The 25286-nt window shown below is 35.9% G+C and overlaps 1 protein-coding gene across 1 annotated transcript in view; it reads left to right on the top strand.

Annotated features, from left to right (window-relative positions):
• Positions 1-25286, top strand: part of LOC149835460 (omega-6 fatty acid desaturase, chloroplastic-like) — a 55072-nt gene that overhangs the window by 26932 nt on the left and 2854 nt on the right. Inside the window, exons 6-8 of the mRNA XM_090008533.1 lie at positions 17997-18119; positions 18248-18425; positions 18612-18730. Of these exons, the coding sequence (XP_089864659.1) occupies positions 17997-18119; positions 18248-18425; positions 18612-18730 (420 nt within the window). The remainder of the gene's footprint in view (positions 1-17996; positions 18120-18247; positions 18426-18611; positions 18731-25286) is intronic.

Raw genomic sequence — 25286 nt, 5'->3', positions numbered from 1 at the left:
GATTGGCTTACTTCAAAATATAATTTTTAACACCTTGTGTTTGCTTAAAATTTGGAATTCGAAATTTAATATGCATGTAAATTTCCAGATTTTGCTAAGTGTATGTATTCTATTTTTTTATACATGCTAAGAGTGAAAGTTTTCACATGCTTGGACTTGATATGATATGCTTAAGCAATATGTTATTATAAAGTTTGTTTTAAGTGCATGTGCATACATGAAATGGATGTGTTTTTCGCATGTACGTAAATGCATGAATGTTCTTATGTTCTAATTGAAATGATTCATGAATAAAAGCGTGTATGTGGAATGATTACATGAAAGCACATGCACATGTATAGTGAACATTTGCATATGAATGTTGTAGTTCATGCACATCGTTAAATTGACATATATAAATGTGCATCAGAAAGCACGTTTACATCATTGCATATATGACATGTTATGATTTTTTCATATGATGCATTGATGATCAAATAATAGAGCATTGTGGGCTGTGTGAGCCTTGAGCTTGGATTGCTCATTCTTTACTTGTTTTAATGCATCGCAAAAGTTACATTGATATTGTTTCATTATATTGTACTGTTCTATGTTTTTCTATGGGTTGTGGTCTCGTGATGGGCCTCGTATTTGGATATGCGATTTTGTGTTACTAATTTTGCATGCTGAATTGCAAATTAATGAATGAGTATTAATAACAAGATAAAAAAAGAGAACAATGTAATATACGTTCTGAGATATCCTGCCTTTAGAATGAGACTTTTAGAGTTGCAGTTTTGGGAAACCGTGAGGATACTAAAACTTCATGTGCATTGTTGTTACCCCTGAACCCGATATTGAGATTCTTCTCTTGGCTACGGTTTTAGGGAGAATCCGCCACTTTACCTGGGGTAGTGTGGGGTGGTGTGTAGACACAACTGTTATTATGTTCCGAAGACTGTTTTAGTCGAGAGTTAAGTTTAGAACCAAGTAATAAAATATAACTTGTCTGCTAAGTTGCCCTTGAGATCTAATTTGACCTCGCAAAATGTTACTCGTTTGAAATATCCGCGGGCAACGATAATAAAAAGAACTTAAATTGTGTGCATTTAATAAGGACATGCATATAAAAAAACTCTAATAAGCGATAATAATTTATTCATGCATGTGCATTGAAATCATGCATATTTCTGCTATGCATTAGACCATGTATATTTACTTGTTCTCTTAATTGTTATATATTGGTGAATGTATGATATTTGTTTCTTAATGCATGCTAAACGTCTTTATTGCTTAAATTGTGGTTTCTGGTGTTTAATAAATGTTCCTTTATGCTTAATAATTGTTTCTTATTTTATGAATGATTAATTGAGTTATGAATTTGTCATGATTGCATTCCTCTAAAATATTGCATGAATTTTATTTGTGTTTTTTTACTTATTTGTTTCATTAGAGGGATTCGTACTCAGAATTCTTTGGATTCTGACACTCCTACTTTTTTGCTTTTACAGCCGCAGAGGCCCAGTGAGGCGACTTGCTTTCAAGAGCGCTACGAGGGGACCACACGACTGCTTGACAGATTCTTTTGGACAATGTGACTCTTCTTTTTGCTTTATTATTACTTTATTTGCTTATATTTCAGACTCTATGCACTTTAATAATTAAAGTTTGTGTTAGTTTGAAAGATGAGTATAAGATCCCTTGTGGTTGTGAATTTGTTATAACTGTAAAGGCCCCAGTCTCTAGGAATGTTTCTGCACTTGTTTAAAAAAAAATTGCCACTTTTTCATGGGTACGAGTTGGGGTCGTTATATTTCACATGTGAGCAATATCTTTGAGACTATACGTATCTTTAAGATACTTTCATGCATCATTATTAAAATCAAATTTTGCTAAGTTAAAACATTTTTTGATGTAACACTATTGATAAACCATTCAATTATCTTGGAATGACTTATCCTCCATTCTTTTCATTTTTTTTCATATTCAGTGATGACCTTAGATATCTCTTCTCCTTGAAGAGCCACTTCTTTTCCATTTTCAATCTTCGTAAGTATAAGTTTAGGCTCTCTTTCGGTGCCATCAACTAAACCCCATAGACCCTTTTCCTATATTTTATGTTTCATTATGGATGCCCATTTCACATAGTATCATTGAGTCTGACAGGAATGGAGACGATTACTTTTCTTTCATCTTTCATTTTTATAATAATAATAAAAAAGAGAGAGAGAGAGAGAGAGAGAGAGAGTTTTGTTGAGGAGATCTTTGATGGTGCATTTTTCGATACAACAATCCCACGAACCGATGCTCCATCAATCTCACGTTCCTCCTCTTGGCCTTTCCGAATGAATAACAACCCCAAAACACCAAAGCTCTGATAGCATGTAATGAAATAAGAGCAAAAACAAAATAAGTGTCTCTTATGGGCTTACAAGAATACAACCAACCCAACAAGAACACTAATTGATCAATCCACACCACCCACACAAGGGTCAAGAATAAAATAAATGCTTTTGTATTATCCAAATGCTTAAGAAAGCATACCAATTTACTGTTAAAATGTACCTCGTATATATATATACGTATATATATATGTATATATAAATATATATATATATATTACATCAATACCCGATAGGGGTATTTTTGTAATTTTACATAGTTGTTTTAGAAAACAACTATTTTGTTTAAATGTAAATTTCTTTATTTTTTTTTATTTTTGTATTTTTTAGAACCAAAGAGGGGCTCCAACCATAGAGTCGTTGGAAATGTGACCGTTGGGGGCTCCCAACGACTCCATGGGAGCCCCCTTTTGGCTCTTTTTTTGAGGCCCTTTGGCCCTCCTTTTTCCTCCTCTCCCTCTTGTATAAATAGGGGTGAACCCCTTGTGTATTTTCATTCTTGAGAGCTTTCTCTCTTCTCAATAAGAGGCTTTTTATATTGTTGCCTTCTTAAAGGCTTGTGCTTGTATTGTCCCTTTGTGGACTTGTGATATTGTCTCTTTTATTCATTGTTGTAAGTGCTTGTATGCACTCTTTATATTTCCGCAATATCTCATTACATGGTATCAGAGCCACTCGATTCTTGAAAGAAAGGTGGTTCGTGTATCTCATATTTAGTGGATATCTTCTCACTTCTTGGCAACATCATGGAGGCAAAGATTGACCTATCTTTCAAGCTCAATGGAAAGAATTATATGATGTGGGCATCGGCAATGGAAAATAATCTCAAAGAAAAGAAGCTTTGGGGTTTTGTCATGGATACCGTTCTGGAACCTAAGCTTATGCTCACAAAGGACGAAGAAGGTCAAGAAAAGGCTCTTGAAGGAGATGCTCGCCTCAAGGCCATTGAAAATCATCAAAAAAAAGTGGAAGATTGGGAAAGCAATCATGCAAAAATCCTTGCGTGGTTTATGAACAATGTGGAGCTTAAGGTATGTGCTAATATAGCTAAATTTCGTAGAGCCAATGAGGCTTGGTCTTTTATGAAGGGTATGTATACCCAAAAGGATCTTGCGAGAGCATACTTCTTGCAAGAAAAGATTAGAACCACCAAGCAAGGTGATTCTAGCATTCAAGACTATTATAGTGCCCTAAACCCACTATGGGATGAATTGGCTCTTTTGGAGCCAAAATGGGTTTCTATGGAAGATATTGATTTAAGGCAAAAATAAATGGAACAAGAGCGATTGTTTCAATTCCTTTTTGGGCTACGTCCCGAATTTGAGCAAGTGAGATCCTCACTTCTCCATAGATCTATTTTTCCTCCTATTGAGGATGCCATTGCCGAAATCACTCAAGAGGAGACAAGGCTTGGCATGAGTAAGCATGTTGATGAAGTCCTTGCCGTTTCAAAACCGGGTAACAATGTTAGAACCTATAAACCTCCTCATTTTGGGAAACAAGGAAACTACAATGGAGGAAGAAAAATGATTGTTTGTCATTATTGCAATGAGCCATGTCACATTAAACCCGCTTGTCCAAAGCTTATTGGAACCTTCAAGCCTAAGGTGGCCTCTCTTCAAGAAACCACCACCAAAGAAGATGAAGGCAAGAACAATGACATCAAAGAAACTCTTGGACAAATATCTATGGCTCTCCAACAAATACTAAAAGTTTCTTCCTCCACATCGGGTGCAACTATTGCCTCGACATCATCACCCGGTACATATTCTTGGATCCTTGACTCCGGAGATTCTTTTCATATGACCCCTCATGAAAATGCACTTATTGATGTTTGCACCAATTCAAAGGACTCTTGTGTCTCTACGGCCGATGGAACATTTTTAAAAATTTCAAGTATTGGCTCTTTTAAAGATTCTCAAATTTTTTGTGTTCCAAAAGTAAAAGTTGTTCCCAAACTAAATTTAAACCTATTTTCGGTTTCTCAAATTGCCGACCATGGATGTGAAATATCTTTCTCATCTAATGGTTGCTTTGTGCAGGATCTCCGGTTCGGGAAGCGGATTGGGCAAGGCCATAGAAAGGGAGACCTCTATTATATGGACCATCTTGATCTCCCTACAAATTATTTTTGTTCTTATGTCCAAGAAAAAAACATGGAAGCTTGGCATAAAAGACTTGGTCATCCAAGTTATTTCAAAATGTATCTCTTTCCTTTTGGAAACAAATTTTGTAAGGAAAAAGAAATTAATTGCAAAGATTGCATTTTTGGAAAAATGAAGTCTATTCCATTTCCAACTAGAACTTTTCTTTCATCAAGACCTTTTTAATTGGTGCATTCGGATGTTTGGGGGTCTTCTCCGGTTATGTCTAAAGGGGGCTATTCATATTATGTTACATTTATTGATGACTTTACTCTGTATGTTTGGATTTATTTTCTTAGTCATAAATCAGAAGTATTTACTTTCTTTAAAGATTTTCATAAAAAGGTTCAAAATCAATTTCAAAATAACATATCTATTTTAAGATCCGATTCCGGTGGCGAATGCTTATCTCACGAATTCTAAAACTATTTAACCCAAAATGACATTTGCCATCAAAAGTCATGTCCTAGGACTCCCCAACAAAATGGCCTAGCGGAAAGGAAACATAGGCACATTATAGAAACCGCTAGAACATTACTTGTTTCTAGGAATATTCCAAAGAAGTTTTGGGTCGAAGCCGTTCTAACCTCAACCTATCTAATCAATAGAATGCCCTCTTCTAAGTTAAAAAATGCTTCTCCCTATGAAAAACTCTTTAAATTTTCACCCGATTTCAATCGTCTTCGTATTTTTGGTTGCAAATGTTTTGTCCTATTACATAAAAGAGATAAGTTATCTCCAAAAGCAATTGAATGTGTTTTTCTAGGATATGGTGAAAATAAAAAAGGGTATAGATGTTATGATTTTAAGAATGATAAACTATATATTTCAAAAGATGTAACATTTCTAGAAGAAGAGAACGATTTTGATAAAATAGAAGAAACAAATGAAATTGATTATATATTCTTATATGATCTTATTGATGACATACAAGAAGATTTTCTTGAAAACATAAACGATACACAAGGTATCCCATCTTGACATAACACCCTCAAATGATAGTGATTCAAATATAAATGTTCATGATAGTGATACCAATATAAATGTTTACTCAAGAAGAAATCAAGAAAAACCTATTAGTGCCCTCGAAAAATACTCTCAAATTTCTGAATCCACTGAGGAACCACAAGGTAGACATTCTTCTAGAATTTCAATACCCCCAAATAGGTTTGTATCCTATGATTCCTTAACCCCCAACTATCGGGCGTGTTTAATATGTTAAAATATGTATATATATACATATACTTATATATATACATCCGTATATATATAAGTATATATATACATCCGTATATATATAAGTATATATACATCCGTATATATATAAGTATATATATACATATGTGTATATATACGTATTCTCTTTTATTGAAATACCCGGTAGGGGTATTCTTGTAAATCAGCCAATGTATTTTTCATTTTTTTCTTTTTTTCTTTTTTCCTTTTTTATTTTTTCTTTTTATTTTTCTTTCTTTTGGATGACCACAAGGGGCCCCACTCTTGTAGTCGTTGGGGCCCCAACGGTCAGATTTCTGACCGTTGGAGCTCCCAACGACTACAAGGGAGCCCCCTTGTAGTCCCTTCTTTGAGCCTCCCTCCTCTATAAATAGAGGAGGTGTTCTCCTCTTGTAGCATGGGTTTTTAACCCTTCTCTTCCTTTCTTCAATAATATCCAACTTATGACTTTAAGTCATTTTCTATATTTGAGAGTTTTGTGTGTGCACATTTGGTGTTTGTGTTCTTGGCTCTAGTGGTCACTCTTTAAGAGTGACTTTTGCTCTATTGGTGCTTCCGCCTCTTTTCATTACATGGTATCAGAGCTCGGTTGGTGATTGGGCTTTTCTTTGGAACGTGTGACTCTCATTTTTTTGAAGAAAGGAAGGACTTTTTGGTGCCGATGGAACGTGACTCTAAAGTGAAGCTTTCTTTTAAGCTAAATGGGTCCAACTATCTCATGTGGGCCTCCGCTATGGAAAATCATCTTAGAGGTAAGAAACTTTGGGGTTTTGTTAAGAGAACTACTCCCGAACCCTCTCTTGTTCTCACCAAAATAAAAAATGAAGTTGAAAAGGCTTTAGATGGCGATGAGCGCATCAAAGCTATTAATGATCATCAATCCAAAATTGAGGATTGAGAAAGTAACCATGCCAAAATTTTGGCATGGTTTATGAACAATGTTGACCTTAAAAATTGTGCTAATATTGCCAAATTTAGAAGGGCCAATGAGGCTTGGTTTTTCCTTAAGGGTATGTATACCCAAAAGGATCTTGCTCGACAATTTTTTTGTCAAGAAAAAACCCGTTCCACCAAACAAATGGACATGAGTGTCCGGGACTATTTTAGCTCTCTAACTCCTCTTTGGGATGAACTTGCTCTTCTTGAGCCTAAGTGGGTGGCTCCGGAAGATATTGAATTAAGGAGGGAACAAATTGAAAAGGAACATTTTTTTCAATTTCTTTATGGTCTTCGCCCGAAATTTGAACAAGTAAGGGCATCTCTTCTCCATAGAAGCAAAGCCCTACCTATTGAAGATGCCCTTGCCGAGATATGTCAAGAAGAAACTTGACTTGGCTTGAGCATTAAGAGTGATGAAGTTTTGGCCGTTACTAGGCCCAGATCGAATGTTAAAGCATATAGACCTCCCCATTTTAACAAAAATAGTAATGGGCCTAGAAAGGGAATAATATGCCATTATTGTAATGAACCGAGACACATTAGACCGGTTTGTCCAAAACTCAAAGGAAAGGTAGCCGCGGTTGGGGAAAATTCTCCAAAGAAGGAAGAAAGTACCAAAGAAGGAGACATCAAAGAAACTCTAAATCACATCTCCGAAGTTCTCCAACATCTTCTCAAGGCTTCTCCTTCAACATCTGGGGCCGCCATCGCCTACTCTTCATCACCTCCAGGCATGTGGATACTAGACTCCGGTGCTTCTTTTCATATGACATCTCATAAAAACTCTCTTTCAAATGTTTTTTCCGAACCCATATCCTCTTGTGTTTCAACGGCCGATGGTACATCATTAAAAATTGAAAGTATTGGATCACTTGATTTTAAAAACTTTTTCGTTCTTAAAGTAAGAATCGTTCCTAAAATTAATTTAAACCTTTTTTTCCGTGTCTCAAATCACCGATCATGGATGCCAAGTCTCTTTCTCACCTAAAGATTGCACCGTGCAGGATCTCCAGTCAGGGAAGCTGATTGGGCAAGGCCATAGAAGGGGTGACCTCTACTTTATGGATTTTTTGACTCTTCCATATAAGTCATCTTGCAATCTTGTAAAAGACAAAAGTATTGGAATATGGCATGAGATACTTGGCCATCCAAATTTTATAAAAATGTTTCTTTTTCCGTTTTTGAACAATACTTGTAAAGACAATCACATGACTTGTAATGATTGCATTTTTGGGAAATCTAAAGCTACCTCATTTCCTCAAAGAAGTTACTTTACCACTCGGCCATTTGAACTTATTCATTCCGATGTGTGGGGACCCTCCCCTATTTTGTCTAAAGGAGGTTTTTCATATCATGTGGTCTTTATTAATGACTTCACTCGATTTACGTGGATTTACTTCCTAAGTCGCAAATCCGAAGTTTTCTCTTTCTTTAAAGAATTTCATGCAATGGTCAAAAATCAATTTTTGGAAAATCTATCTATTCTTAGGTCCGATTCGGGAGGTGAATATATGTCCAATGACTTTCAAAACTATTTAAAAGAAAATGGAATTTGCCACCAACGTTCTTGCCCCAACACTCCGCAACAAAATGGTCTTGTGGAAAGAAAGCATAGACACATAATTGAAACTACAAGAACGTTATTAATTTCAAGAAATATTCCAAAATCCTTTTGGGCCGAAGCGGTTCTAACCTCTACATATCTTATCAATAGAACTCCTTCATCCTCGTTGAAAAATCTTTCTCCATTTGAAAAACTTTACAATATGTCTCCCGATTATAAAAGACTAAGAATTTTTGGATGTAAATGTTTTGTTCTAACTCACAAGAATGATAAACTTTCTCCTAGGGCTATTGAATGTATCTTTTTGGGATATGGCGAAAAACAAAAAGGTTATCGATGTTTTGACATACTTAAAAACAAGCTTTATATCTCTAAAGATATCACATTCCTTGAAGAGGAAAATGGTTTTTCGCACCAACCAAATGAAAATATTGATTATTCCTTTCTATTTGACTTGTTGCCTAAAGAAAACATCATAGATGATGATATTGATCCTAGTGAATCCCTTAGTGAAGATCTTTTTGAACATCCGAGTTATGATCAAAACTTAGAAGAAAATGATTCAAGACAAATTCAAGTCTACTCTAGAAGGAATTAAAGAAATCCTCCTTGTGCCCTTGAAAAGTTTTCTTAAAGTGAATCCATCAATGAGACTTCTCAAAGAAGATTAAATCGGATTTCCAAAATACCAAATAGATTTGTTTCTTATGATTCATTTTCTCCTAACTTTCGAGCATGCCTACTTGCTCTTCACTCCTTTCATGAACTATCTCATTACAATGATGCTAAGCAATATGCTCATTGGAATGAAGCTATGGAATTAGAGCTTAATGCTCTTAAAAAGGCACAAACTTGGGAAATCATTGATCCTCCCAATGGCAAGAAACCCATTGGATGTAGATGGGTTTTTAAAGTAAAAACTAAGAGTGATGGTTCATTGGAAAGATATAAGGCTAGGTTGGTAGCCAAGGGATATGCCCAAGAGTATGGGGTAGATTATGATGAAACTTTTGCCCCAGTTGCTCGAATGACTAGTGTTCGAGCTCTTATTGCTATAGCCTCAGTTAAAAAATGACAAATCTTTCAACTTGATGTCAAAAATGCCTTTTTGAATGGAAATTTAAATGAAGAAGTTTATATGGAACCATCTCTAGGTATGAATTTAAATGGAAAATTTTGAAATTAAAAAAAGCTTTATATGGACTTAAGCAAGCTCCTAAAACTTGGTATGATAGGTTTAGTAACGTATTAATCAATTTAGGATTTTCTTCTTGCTATACTGACACTGCTCTTTTTGTTAAAAGGACAAGTGACTCCATTATTATGCTCCTACTGTATGTTGATGATATGATCATTACTGGGAATGACAAAAAGGGAGTAAATGATGTAAAGTCCATGTTAAAAGAAACTTTTGATATGTCTGACCTTGGTTACTTGAGATATTTGTTAGGGATTGAAGTGGCTTATTCCCCGCGAGGATACATCTTATCTCAAATGAAATTAGCTGCAGAAATTTGTACCAAGTCAGGAATATCTGATGAAAAGAAAGTTGAGACTCCCGAAGTTATTAATGCAAAACTGAGACTTGAAGATGGTGTTCTACTTGAGGATCCAACCCCCTACCGTCAATTAATCGGATCTCTCACCTATCTATCCATCACACGTCCAGACATAGCTCATGCGGTTCATGCAGCAAGCCAGTTTCAACATGCACCTACTTCGGTTCATATGGCAGCCGTAATGAGAATTGTGCGATATATCAAAAATACTATATCCAAGGGACTCTTCTTATCCTCTTCCTCATCTCTTGACTTAACTGCTTTTACTGATGCTGACTGGGGAGGAAATCCCAATGATCGTATCTCAATAACGGGTCTTTGTATTTTTTTAGGTGAATCCCTCATTTTGTGGAGATGCAAGAAGCAACAGAAGGTTTCACTGTCATCCACTGAAGCTGAATATCGGGCCATGGCAATGACAACTATGGAAATTGTATGGCTCAGAAGTCTCCTTGCTGACATGGGCGTCCTCATTTCCACTCCCACCAAGCTCTGCTGTGATAACAAAAGTGCGATATACATTGCCAACAATCACACCTTTCATGAGCGGACCAAGCATATCGAAATGGATTGCCATTATGTTCGAGACGAATACCTCAGAGGGACTATCTCATTACCATATGTTACTTCAGAATATCAACTAGCTGACTTCTTCACCAAGGCGCTCCCAACTCCACGCTTTATGTTTCTCCTTAGCAAACTTTCGGTCTTCTCCCTGTAAAGTTTGAGGGGGCGTGTTAAAATATGTATATATATATATACATATACTTATATATATACATCCGTATATATATAAGTATATATATATACATATATGTATATATATACGTATTCTCTTTTATTGAAATACCCGATAGGGATATTCTTGTAAATCAGCCAATGTATTTTTCATTTTTTTCTTTTTTCCTTTTTTCTTTTTTATTTTTTCTTTTTATTTTTCTTTCTTTTGGATGACCACAAGGGGCCCCACTCTTGTAGTCGTTGGGGCCCCAACGGTCAGATTTCTGACCGTTGGAGCTCCTAACGACTACAAGGGAGCCCCCTTGTAGTCCTTTCTTTGAGCCTCCCTCCTCTATAAATAGAGGAGGTGTTCTCCTCTTGTAGCATGGGTTTTTAACCCTTCTCTTCCTTTCTTCAATAATATCCAACTTATGACTTTAAGTCATTTTCTATATTTGAGAGTTTTGTGTGTGCACATTTGGTGTTTGTGTTCTTGGCTCTAGTGGTCACTCTTTAAGAGTGACTTTTGCTCTATTGGTGCTTCCGCCTCTTTTCATTACATAATAACCCTACATTCTTATTTTGAACCAGCTCACTATAATCAAGCTAAATCTATACCACATTGGGTTGAAACAATGCAAGTTGAACTAAATGCTTTAAAAAAAGCCAATACTTGGAAAATAGTTAATCTACCCTCACACAAAAACCTATTGGTTGTCGCCGGGTCTTCAAAGTTAAAACTAAGAGCGATGGCTCTTTAGAACGATATAAAGCTAGATTAGTCGCTAAGGGATACTCCCAAGAATATGGCATTGATTATGAAGAAACATTCGCTCCCGTAGCTAGAATGACCAGTGTCAGCACCTTAATAGCTGTCGCATCAACCAAAAAATGGCCTATTTATCAACTTGACGTAAAAAATGCTTTTTTAAATGGAAGTTTAAGTGAAGAAGTTTACATGGATCCGCCTCCCGGAATTAATATTAAGCAAGGTCAAACACTTCGGCTTTTAAAGGCATTATATGGTCTTAAACAAGCTCCTAAGGCTTGATATGATCGTTTCAGTGATATCATGATAAAGTTAGGATTTCATTCTTGTTATACTGACACTGCTCTTTTTGTTAAAAATGCAGGTACGAGTATTGTAATATTGTTACTTTATGTTGATGACATGATTATCACTGAAAATGATCAAAATAGTATTATTGATGTTAAAAATATGTTAAAAAATAATTTTGATATGTCTGATTTAGGTTTTCTTAGATATTTTCTTGGAATTGAAGTTGCATATTCTTCTCGAGGATATATTTTGTCACAGATGAAGTTTGCTGCAGATATCTGTTCTAAGTCTGAGATTTCTGATGACAAGAAAGTAGAAACTCCCGAGGTTATTAATGGCAAATTACGGTTGAAGGATGAGGTTCTTCTGGAAGATCCCACGCCTTACAGACAACTCATTGGGTCTCTTACCTATTTAACCATCATTAGACCAGATATCTCCCATGCGGTTCACTCTGTTAGCCAATTTCAGCATGCTCCTACCACTGTGCATATGAGTGCTGTTCTCCGAATCATCCGCTACATTCAGAATACCATCAATAAAGGGCTTTTTCTATCCTCCTTTTCTTCCTTAAATCTTCTTGCTTATACTGATGCCGTTTGGGGAGGTAATCCCAATGATTGAGTCTCAACTACTGTTTTTTGTGTTTTTTTAGGGGACTCTTTGATTGCCTGGCGATGCAAGAAGCAGCAGAAAGTTTCACTATCATCCACTGAAGCTGAGTATCAGGCTATGACAACCACGACAATGGAACTTGTATGGCTTCGCAGTCTACTTAAAGACATGGGGGTTGATATTACCGAAGCCTCAAAATTATGTTGCGACAACAAGAGTGCCATCTTTATTGCGAGCACTCATACCTTCCATGAGCGTACAAAGCATATCGAAATGGACTGCCACTATGTTCGTGACGAATTCTTACGAGGAACTATTGCTCTACCATATGTCACTTCAGAATATCAGTTGGCGGACTTCTTCACTAAAGCTCTTCCAGCTCCCCGCTTCATGTTTCTTCTTGGCCAACTTTCCGTCTTTTCCCCGTAAAGTTTGAGGGGGGTGTTAAAATGTACCTCATATATATATATATACACGTATATATATATATATGTATATATAAATATATATATTACATCAATACCCGATAGGGGTATTTTTGTAATTTTACATAGTTGTTTTAGAAAACAACTATTTTGTTTAATTGTAAATTTCTTTCTTTATTTTTTTGTTTTTATTTTTGTATTTTTTAGAATCAAAGAGGGGCTCCAACCATAGAGTCGTTGGAGCCCCCAACGGTCACAAATGTGACCGTTGGGGGCTCCCAACGACTCCATAGGAGCCCCCTTTTGGCTCTTTTTTTGAGGCCCTTTGGCCCTCCTTTTTCCTCCTCTCCCTCTTGTATAAATAGGGGTGAATCCCTTGTGTATTTTCATTCTTGAGAGCTTTCTCTCTTCTCAATAAGAGGCTTTTTATATTGTTGCCTTCTTAAAGGCTTGTGCTTGTATTGTCCCTTTGTGGACTTGTGATATTGTCTCTTTTATTCATTGTTGTAAGTGCTTGTATGCACTTTTTATATTTCCCCAATATCTCATTACATTTACAAGGGCTTAAATCCCTCTTTATAACAAGAGAGATAGGGAGCAGCATAAACAACAAGTTGGAGCTGTCCCAATCGATTGTATCAAAAAAACAAAAATACAAAAAATAACAATTATCAAGTCAGCCCCTAATCGGTTGACTTCTATTACAAGGTAAAATAAATGAAATACCCATCAGGGGTATTTCGGTTTATATATATATATATATATATATATATATATATTAGATGCACATCTTAACATATACCATCTACCAACAGGCCACTTGCATATTGTGAGCGTACATACTTTAAGAATATAGGTATTTTAGCTCAATGAAGGCAATTTTTTTTCAGAAACATGCATTACAATTCTTTTGAAATAAGTTTTCACTTGATTTTCATTGTTAAATCAAAATTTCTAAACACAATTTTTAATGAATTCAAGAAGATAAAATCAAAACTAAATAACATGTGCATACAATTGAAAACAATTTGGAAAATCAATTTAATCTACAAAGAGGTTATCAAAGAAACTTCACAAGTTATAAAAATTTGGAAAATTGAGAAAATAATCAAATAGACATGGAAGTTGTGATCAATTATTTACCTTACTAGATTTGCTTACCAATTACCTATTTAAGGAGAAGATTATGTTTTAAGCATTCAAAGCATTCAAAATGCAACAACAACAACAACAACTACGCCTTCATCCCAAAACAATTGGGGTCGGCGATATGAACCAAAAAAGAAAATCATTCTGGGTCTTCCACATGAATCCTTCTCCTCCAATCATTTCTATCCAATGCCATGTCCTCGGTGAGGTTCAAAGCATTCATATCCTTTTCTATCACCTCCATCCATGTCTTCCTAGGCCTACCCCGACCTCTTTTAACTAATATATTTTCCCATTTCTCCATCCTTCTAACTGTAGCATCATTAGGCCTTCGCCGAATATGTCCAAACCACCGTAAACGATTCTCTCTCATCTTATTTTCAATGGGTGCAAACACCTACCTTCGTACGTATCTCCTCGTTCCTAATCTTATCTTTTATTGTATTTCCACACATCCATCTCAGCATACGCATCTCAGCTACACTCATTTTTTGAATATGATGTCTCTTGGCAGCCCAACATTCTGTACCATATAGTAAAGCGGGCCTAATAGTCGTCCTATAAAACTTTCCCTTCAACCGCAATGGCATTCTACGATCGCACAATACTCCAGTTGCACTTTTCCATTTCATCCACCCAACCTTTATCCTATGATTTACATCTCCATCAATTTCTCCATACTTTTGAATGATAGATCCCAAATATTTGAAACAATCATCCACCGGTATTTCTTGCTCACCAAGCTTCACTACACTCCCATCACTACTTCGTTGCTTACTAAACCAACATTCCATGTATTCTGTCTTACTCTTACTCAACTTAAAACCTCGTGCTTCCAATGTCTGTCTCCATAATTCTAACTTAGCATTAACCCCAGCTCTAGACTCATCAATCAAAACAATATCATCAGCAAACAACATACACCACGACACATTTTCTTGAATTGATCTCGTAAGCTCATCCATCACTATAGCAAATAGGAAAGGGCTTAAAGCAGATCCTTGATGTAACCCAACCGTTATAGGAAAATTGGTTGTCGCCCCTCCAGAAGTGCGGACTTTGGTTACTACTCCTTCATACATATCCTTAATTATCCTAATGTACTTAAGAGAAACACCTTTCTTCATCATTGTCCACCAGAGAATGTCCCTAGGTACTCTATCATATGCCTTCTCCAAATCAATAAAAACCATATGCAAATCTTTGTTCCTCTCTCTATTTCTCTCAATAAGTTGTCTAAGAAGATGTATAGCTTCCATAGTTGATCTTCCAGGCATAAAACCAAATTGATTCTCCGATATCATGACAACCTTCCTCAACCTAGACTTAATCACCCTCTCCCAAAGTTTCATAGTATGACTCATGAGTTTTATACCACGATAGTTTGTGCAATCTTGTATATCACCCTTATTCTTATATAGAGGCACCAAAGCACTCTTTCTCCACTCATTAGGCATCTTATTTGTCCGCAAAATCTTGTTAAAAAGATTTGTCAACCATTCTAAACCTTTCTCTCCCAAGCATTTCCAAGCCTCGATAGGTATACCATCTGGGCCAACTGTCCTTGATTTCATTTTCTTCAAAGCCTCTGCAATTTTTTTCTTTTGAATCTTGCGCATGAAGTCACGATTCATCTCCTGAAAAGGAATGGACAAGTCTCCAAGATCTTGAGCATGACTTTCATTAAATAGCTTATCAAAATAATCTTTCCATCTCTCCTTAATCTCCTCATCTTTGACTAAAACCCTTTGCGTTTCATCTTTGATACATCTAACCATACCCAAATCCCTCGATTTCCTATCTCTCATCTTTGCAAGCCTATAAATATCCTTCTCGCCCTCTTTGGTATCCAACTTGTCATAAAGCATTCAAAACACAAGTTACTTAAATTCAATAAACTCTAACTAAAGTCAAATACTAACGAGAAATTTACTTATGATAAACTTAGTTATAATTATTCAAACTAATTATTATTCTTATGAAACTAATTTAAGAAAACCTAGCCCTAAAAATAAAAAACTATGACTAATTACTTACAAGAAAATAATTTACGACCAACTCAATCTTAATCATCAAAACTATTTCTCCCTAGCCCTCTCTATTCTCTTCTCTCCTCTTTCTTTCTCCCCTCCCTTAGAGGTATTTATAGAGGGGGTTACATGGCAAGGGAGAGGGCCTAGTTGATTAACATTATTTTATTAATAATGCAAAATTACTTTTCGTCCTTGGTCTCACAATTTATTTACATATAATGCCATTTATATCTATACTATATTTATTTTATTTTTATTCTTTATTTACTTAAGATACTACATGTAAATAATCTCGATGGTTTTAGTACACATTTTAGAATTTTATAAATCAGCCCAAGATTGCACATCTCCAAGGCTTAGGCATTTTTTGATTTTAAAATTTATAAAATATATCTTGATATATGATTACTCTGTTGACTAGGAGAGAATTTTTCATAATTTAGTTGAATTTTTTATTGATTTATGGTCACCCTTTATAAGCACTTTAATAGATAAAGACATTGATTGATTATTACAGTATAATTGAGGCTTATAATTAGGTAAAATTGGGGTGTTATATTACAGTGCAGTTTAGCTCTTCGACATAGTTTTCATCTTTCCATCAAGTTTCTTTAATTTCTTCATGTATGTGTCGTGACAAAGGTACAGTGATTTACCACATTCAACTCCTAGTTTTGTACTAGGCAACTCTTGGATGAGTCATAAAACAATTACTGCCCAATCTCATTCCATCCATAATGAGTAACAATTATGCAAGTTGAAGAGAGAAAAGTTATGCCTTTATTTGTCATGTTTCTTGTACAATGGTTGGAGGAATCACTTGCAACAAGATTCTACAAACCCTCTAAGCAAGCCATCTGCAGCTAGTGTATGCATTTATATTTTGGTTTTGTAACCCGTATTTGTGTTCCAAATATGTGGTTTGAGCCCTTGGAGCTTTGTACTCCACTTGGAATGTCTTTACTTGAATCTCTTTTCTGTATTCTCATTCATTTGCAAGAAAATTAAACAACGGTTTGGCTTATGCTGTTACGTAATTGGTTTGATTTTCCTTTTCAACTCTAATAAAACTATGTAGCAGTTGCCTATTTACATTATTTATGTTCAAAACCACATTTTTTTCTTCCTACTCGGCAAGTTTTTGCCAAAATTTGGTACTAGGCATTTAGAAGAATGGAAAATCTTACAAAATGCAGTATTAGAAAAAAGGAAATGAAAGGCCAGAAATTGAAAGGCTATTTCAAATGCTCCAAGGTTTTTCAGTATTACTACAAACTTGACATGTTGAGGTGCAAAAAGTGAAAACCCTCTTAAATTTCTTACTATCCTATATGCGGAGAAGGAAAAATTGTTAATTTTGTCCTGAGCATTGTTGTGAAAAGCGTTGTGGTGTAGCATATCGCTCCCACCAAAAACTGAAGCGAGGCGTAGGGGCGTAAGCCTCAGATATTTTTTAACTTTAAAAAAACCTTTAAAAATATCTACAAATACAAATAAATAATAGAAATGCTTTATTGATAAAGTAACAATCAATAAGAAACAGAAAATTGCAAATAAATAGTGAAATTGACATATTTTCTTCTTCCAGAGAAAATTGCAAATATAAATAGTTTTCTTTCTTTCTCTCTATCTCTCTCTCTTTCTTTTTCTTTCTTTTTTCCTTCCTTTCTTTTCTTTTCTTTCTTTCTTTTCCTTTCTTTTTTTCCTTTTTTTTTCTTTTTTTTCTTTGTTGCGCTATTTACATGCGCCTCAAGGCGAGGCGCTATTTGCGCCTTGAGGCACATTTTTGATAACTATGGTCCTGAGTATTAAGGCTTCATTGAAAAGGACACCAAGTTATGATAAATATTTTGTGAGGTATAACCATTATTTGTGTCAAGATGCCGTTCCACATGTGTCGGTACCTTGGGAACAACAATGCCTTTTCCTGTGAGGCATATAATTGCTTGATCCTCTTTGGCTTTGACTTGCATGCTCAACTTCTCTAATAACAATCAATCGATCATATCAGTTACAAACCTTTAATTATCAGAACTGTTTCCTTGCTTTCATCAGCATGTCCTTTACTTTTGTCAAGTCATGCTTTGAAATATGCATGTGCTTACTGGTCAAATTGATCTGGTTTAGTTTTCCATCTTCATCCCAAACAATTTAATTTTTTTCTCCCCCAGGTTATATGAAGATACTGCATGGAACCCTGTTTGGAAAGAGAAGTTAGAATCTTCTAAGATCTTACGCAAGTCAATCGTAGTAGGATTTGGTCCATTACGTCCGTGGATGTCTATTGCTCACTGGTACCAAACCTTTGAATTTATTTTTTTCTGGACAATGCTCTGAACATCATACGTTTTTGCTACTGCTTAGTAAGTGAAAGAAAAACCACATGCTATTGTTTCTTTGAGCATCTTGATGATCTTACCAGGTTAGTGTGTCACTTTGATTTAAAGAAGTTCAGACCCAGTGAGCTTAACAGGGTGAAGTTAAGTTTGGCCTGTGTCTTCTCGTTCATGGTGATTGGATGGCCATTAGTTTTATGGGCCTCTGGGGTTACAGGATGGATCAAGTTCTGGTTGATGCCATGGCTTGGTTACCACTTTTGGGTATGGCATCCTTTCAGAAGTTACATCATTCTTTGTGTTAATTCTTGATGATTCATGCATATCTTTAGATATGAAAGTGTCAGTAGATTACTTCTATTCCATCTACTCTAATAAAATTGCAGCTATTTTAAGTTGGAACATGAAATATTATATTTTATATTTATCTAATCTGCTCTTTACTTTTAGATGAGCACGTTCACGATGGTTCACCATACAGCTCCTCATATACCTTTTAAAACTTCAGATGAGTGGAATGCAGCTCAGGCCCAGCTTGGAGGAACTGTTCATTGCAACTACCCTCGTTGGTAATTGATCTATATTTTTCCTTTTGGACAAAAAGTAGCGTCTGTTGTGCTTATTTTTTTTCCCTGAAACTAGCCTCCAATATGTTGGTATTATGTCAACCACTTCACTTGTTTTTCTTTTGTTGTCATGTTAATTGTTCTTTATTATCACTAGCTGATATATCATGGTTTTGAATACTGTGATGGGCTGCTACATTATGTGCATTTGGGAGGTTCCTTTGTGTTTCCTGTACAGGTAAAATTTAGCGATGATCATGCCTGTCATCCTGCAAGGAGATCACACACACACACACACACACACACACACACACACACACACACGCACACACACACACGCACACACACACATATATATATGTGTGTGTGTGTTCAACATGGCTTGTTTGCTAAGGATCAAACTTTGGATCGTGTTATTTCAATCTATAATAATATTTTTTGAGTCTGTGGCATTCAGTGCATTATGGGTCGTTAATTTTTTAAACCCTTAAAAAACTCGCTTACATGTCACAATCATATGATTCAAGACTCATTTTCTACTAAACAAACATTGTAGATCACATCCATATCGTTCAATCTACAAAAAAAACCCTAAAAAATATGAAAAGGTGATTCATACTCAATAGTTCCATGCCTTCAATAGCATCATATATATATATATATATATAGGGTAAATATTTGATATTAATGAAGGTACAAAACTATTGATTAGAAATCAATCTTTTCTTCATTTTTTTTATCAAATGTTACAAATGTGATCTACATGGTTTGTTTAACAGGAAATGTATTTTTAATCACATGATTATGACAAGAAAGCAGGTTTTTAAAGGGATTATAAAATCAACGGTCTACAATGTGCCAAAACTACATAACTCAAAAAACCATGTTTTTACATAGGAAAAACACAATCCAAGGCTTGATCCTTAGTAAACAAACCATGTTGAACACATCTATGTGGTTAGATTGAGTTGATACTGCTTACACCTATGATTTCCAGATAAATAGTTACATACCTTCATTGGTACCAATTTTTTCCCCATATATATATATATACACACACGCACATGCACACGTACACTGGTACAAAGCCCGTGCATTGCACGGGGAACAAAAAAATTGACAACCAATGCAGGACATGGTCGAACATAGGTAATGTAACCATTATCTATGAATTTTAATAAATGCAAAAGAAATGAAATCCCATAACCCAAGCTTCGTGATGCATGACAGGGTCCATTAATTTTTATTGGATCAAATTGATATTGGTTTCTTCCTTTGACTTCCTTGAGTCAAAAACATTTTCATTTTCAAGAAAGGTGACAATCCTTGAAACATAGAGTTTGTTATGTTTTACGTCATAACACGTATATCCCTTTTGGTTTTCTGCATATCTCAAGAAAACACATTTAATAGCTTTGGGTAAGAGTTTGTCATTCTTATCAAAGAGAACAAAACATTTACATCAAAAAACCCTTAATCTATTTAAATACAGAATATTTTTAAAAGTATTTTAATATGAGAAATATTTTGCAAAGAGTTTGATGGCATCCTATTTATAAGATACACCATGGTAAGAGCTCATTCGGCCCAATTTTTTTTGGGAACACATTATTTGAAATAAGAAACGTTCTAGTTGTTTCAATAATATGCCAGTGTTTTCTTTCGGCCAAACCTTGTAGTGGGGTGTTTGGAAGACCTTTGATGTAGTGGGGTGTTTGGAAGACCTTTGATGGGTAATTTCAATAATATACCATTGACAACGCTAGTGAAAATCAAACATGAACAGAAACCACTACTCCTAAAAATAACCTTGCATGCAGTGTGAAATGATATACAATTTTAACGTGTTCTTTATAATGTGAGATATGCTGTATGGATCACCCAATATAAGATACGTAAGACTGTTCAAGCAAGACATAGTTCCTCAATGAAGGTATGTTTACTATTGTTTCCCTTTCATAATACATTATTTCAAAAGAGAAATCACAATCTACAACAACCCACGAAATTCTGGGCTTATAAAACAAAATGGAATATGATACAACATATACAGATTTTAGTTAATTTGGAATCCGACGGAGGCATCAAGAACCCATGTTATTTCAAGAAGTTAAAGAAATTAAAGGAATCTATGTTAGGCTGTCCTGATTGAATAAAAATTATCAACCGACAGATTCAAGACACCCTGCTTCACATATTATTTAGAATCCAACGCAATAGGTTAAAAGAAATCAATCTAACCAAGAATAATCAAGTTGACCAACATCATATATGATCAAGAAACCATTAAGCTTAGGAGAAGGAAACAAATCCGAAAACCCATCTGATTAAAAGCATATACGATCAAGAAAATCAATGTTTTCCAGAGAATGAATCAAATCAGTAAAAGAAATGACCCCCACCGTTCAGACTTGAAGATTTAGGGCTTGGCCAGCCATACCCCTTTTTCCTCATGACCCTCGCGACCCTTGTCGGAAATCTCCAGCCCTTGGGATGGTTTTTCCGGCAAGCAGGGTAAAAATAAACCCTGAAATATGGACAGCCATCACGTGTCCCTTTGCCGACCCGACCTCACCTCGAATCAATCGATACCCTACAATATCAGAGCAGAATCCTACCTTTTCTTTTCCGGCGACGGACGAAGAAGAACGAGGCTGACGACCGAGCTCAGGTACCCCCCCCCCCCCCCCCCCCAACACTGTGCTTCTTGCTGCCGACTCTGAAATCGTCAAGAGAAGAGGGATGAGAGGCGAGAGACGAGAGAAGGAATTTGAGAGGAGAGAAACGCGAGCCCCCCCCCCCCCCCCCCCCCCTTTATCGTGGCGATCCCCCATCTCCGATGGACCAGGAGAGTCGGTTACCTCCTGTAACCCCTCCCCTCCCCCGATTTGCCATTTCCACTTCTTGAGTAAGAATCGTGCCCTAAGCACGATTCTGAAACTCGAGTTTTAATAAAACTCAAAACGGGTCCGGGTCCAAACCCGATAACCTACAATGTCGGATCCATTTTACCGTGGATCCGGATCTATAACAAATTATTAACCCACTCCACCCCTTGGCTCCTCCATGATGTGGGTTCAAAAAGACACCACTTGGGCAAATCCTTAAATGGATCCATTTGGGTCCACGGGGATTCGACCCAACCCATATAGTTTGTACCCTATTGCCTACTCCATTTGGATCCGGTGAAGGGATCCAAGACCCAAATCTCCCTATTTTTCATAGTTATTACACTTTCAATATGCACATATATCCCTATTTTACATTTATGGATTTGTTAGAGAGGGAATTGAAACTTTTAAAACAAGCTAGCATATATGATTGGCCATTTCAGGAACGGTAGGTAGTAGCAGACTGAACTCATGGTGACCACATCCTCTAATTCAAGTCATGAATTAGTCAAAGTGCTTGTATAGATATCAAATTCAAGCAAACCTCTATAGCTCTTTGCACTTACAGACATTTGGAGACTATATGTTTACTGAAAAACATGGTTTGAGACAAATTATATATTGTTTTTCTTTTAAAATCAAAAGTTAACAAAACCCGGTCCGAGACACCGAGTTGACCCGCCAAGTCACGAGTCGAGTTCCGAGTCACGGGTTTTAAAACCATGGCACAAACCACAACATTCATATGCATGTGTCCACGCTATCCATGTACATGCATTTATGTAATCATTCCACATACATGCTTTCATTCATGAATCAAGCAAACATGAGAACACACTCTCACATAAGCACATATTGTAAACACACAGTTTTGTGTATGCATATGGTAGTCAAACTTATTTAGAACGAGAGCAAGCATGTTTTGTATGTAAAAGCATGTGTAAATCTCATTCATTTGCATGTGTTAGAATTAAGACAACTACACTTAACAAATCTGGAAATTTACATACTTTATGAACTTTGAAACCCAGACTTGAACACACACAAGGGTGTTAAAATTTTCTTTTAAGGTAGGCCGACCGAGCCTAACCGACCCCGTTGGCTAGGGCTCAACCCTCAACCCAGCTGATCCCAATCAGCTGGGTGCAACAGGTCACCTCCCTATCACACACACAAAATTTTATTTAAAAACTTTGGTTTCAGATTTTTTTTTCAAAGGGCCTACACCCAGCCGACTACAAAGTCGGCTGGGGTGCAGCCAGCCAAGCCATTCGGCTAGGCCCTGCAACTCAGCAGGCCTTGCCAGGCCAACAGGACTCAGTCCAGCCGAACCTGGCAGGCCTGTCAGGGCACTGCCATGTCTGGCTAGACCTGGCCAACCGAGCACCGTCGATTGGTTTGTCGGCCAGATTGCAGGGTCACAAAGAAAAATAAATTTTTTTGAGAGAAACTATGTATGGACAATGAATGCTTTAGCTGAATATAACATGTCATAAACCTCTGTAGATCTGTACATACATGCATTTACCAGCATCATGGCTCAAATACACATACTTACACATAGTTATCTTTACATATGCTCCCAAAACAAATAAAAAAAAACACATGCATATTCAGAAACATAACATGAACATTTAGATTGCATGTATATGCCTATTCAAGAACACATGCATATTCAAATTTCTCAACTACAACACCATTACACAAACTTTTAATGAAAACTGCATGCATACAATATTGTTCCATCACATTTTTACATGCATCTAACTGTCCATAACATGAATCATCCATGGAAATCGATAATATCATAATGTAAACACAACAAGCTATTTTTATCATCAAATAAATTCTGTTTTAGCATAAAAATAAACATGTACAGAATTTTATTTTTGAAAAGATAAAAAAAATTACATCCATGGAAGAGGATCCATGAATCCTCTTCCATATACTTTAGAGTAAACATCCATATTTACTCTCTTTTTTCATAGATTTTCATCAAAATATTGCATGGGAATCCAATCTATATTCAATTTCTCACTTGATTCAAGAGAAGAAACCCGTACCTTGATCGTAGATCGAAAAAGAATAAGAAAATAATGGTGGAAAATATAGATGGCTGGAGAAATAGATTTCCTCTTCCTCTTCTTCCTCCTTCCTCTCTCCTCTTTCTTTTTCCCTTTTTCTTTTTCTTTCCTTTCCCTTTTTCTTTTGAGGTTTAAATAGGCCAAGTGTGGGGGTGACCCCCCCAGCCCTTTCTAGATGGGGCTGGAGATAGAGAGTTTCCTTAATTTGAGACTCACTCTCTAGTTTCCAAAAATTTCAAAACTCTCTTATGTTGATTTTTTTAAAGTTTTCAATTTTTAGAAGTCTTTTCTCAAACCTTCTTAAGTCTTTTTAGGCATGTATAAGGACTCTATTAAAAAGTCCTAAACAATCATAAAAATAAAATTTGGAATTACAACAACAACAACAACAACAACTACGCCTTCATCCCAAAACAATTGGGGTCAGCGATATAAACCAAAAAAGAAATTCATTTTGGGTCTTCCACATGAATCCTTTTCCTCCAATCATTTCTATCCAACGCCATGTCCTCGGTGAGGTTCAAAGCATTCATATCCTTTCCTATCATCTCCATCCAAGTCTTCCTAGGCCTACCTAAATAAAATTAATTAATTATTAAATATTAAATAATAAATAAATTTTCAGAAGCTTCCAAAAGTTGCCATATTAACTTGGGAGACTTCTTAACATTAAATAACTCCAATTTAAAGCTATCTAATGAATTTAAAGTTGGAAAATCGTTAGGCATGGATTTGGATTTAAATCTAGATCCAAGATCCAAATCCATCTTCAAAAATCCAAATGGGTCTTGAGCTGGATCAATATCAAATTAATATGGGTCTTGGATAGAGTCTAGATCCATATTAATTTGGATCAAATCCATCAGATTCAGTCCGATCCAATTTCGGATCCGAACCGACAAACTGCTCCTTTTTCGAAAAAACACAATTTTTGGACCAACCGGAGCCCGAATTCAGAAAAGTAAAATATCTTTGTGCTTAGAATTTTGAGACACATCCGACGATATATAACTCAAATTTTAGCTCTAAAATTCGTCTGAAAATAACCTGAATTTCGCTTGAATTTAAAGGTTGAAATAAAACTCTTTCTCACATTTTAAGTGGCTCGTTTAGGCCTTGACAATGAGACCTGGGTTAAGCTCAGACTCAAAAGCATCCGGCCTAAAATCGAGAATCTACCGATTTTTTTTTCTATACTTAGGCAAATTTTTGAAAAAAAATCTCAAAATGATTCAGTACGAAAATATGCGATATTACAATCAGAAACTTACTATTGGAGCCTTAAACTTTAAAGGTCAGCAGACGGTGAAGTTATGTTTGGAGGTGTTGGCTCCTCACAACCTGGTGGGCTGTTGGGAAAGAAGAGAATAATCATACTTTCAAAAAGATTTGGTCCAGTGCTTTTCTGGTTCGTAACTTTATAGGCACATTATGGTTGATTTTTTCTGCATGACTAGCCTTAAGTAGTACATGCCAGGTGTGTCGCGATTGGAGCTGATTTTCAAGGCTTATTTACCTCTCTTCCGTTCTTTGTTGGGTGACTTTGTTAAGATGGATGTATTCTTTTGTATGTATATATATATA

The sequence above is a fragment of the Nuphar pumila genome, chromosome 6 (genome assembly GCF_984573655.1).
Source record: "Nuphar pumila chromosome 6, dmNupPumi1.hap1.1, whole genome shotgun sequence".
In the NCBI taxonomy this organism is placed as follows: Eukaryota; Viridiplantae; Streptophyta; class Magnoliopsida; order Nymphaeales; family Nymphaeaceae; genus Nuphar; species Nuphar pumila.
This window is presented reverse-complemented; position numbering and strand designations above follow the sequence as displayed.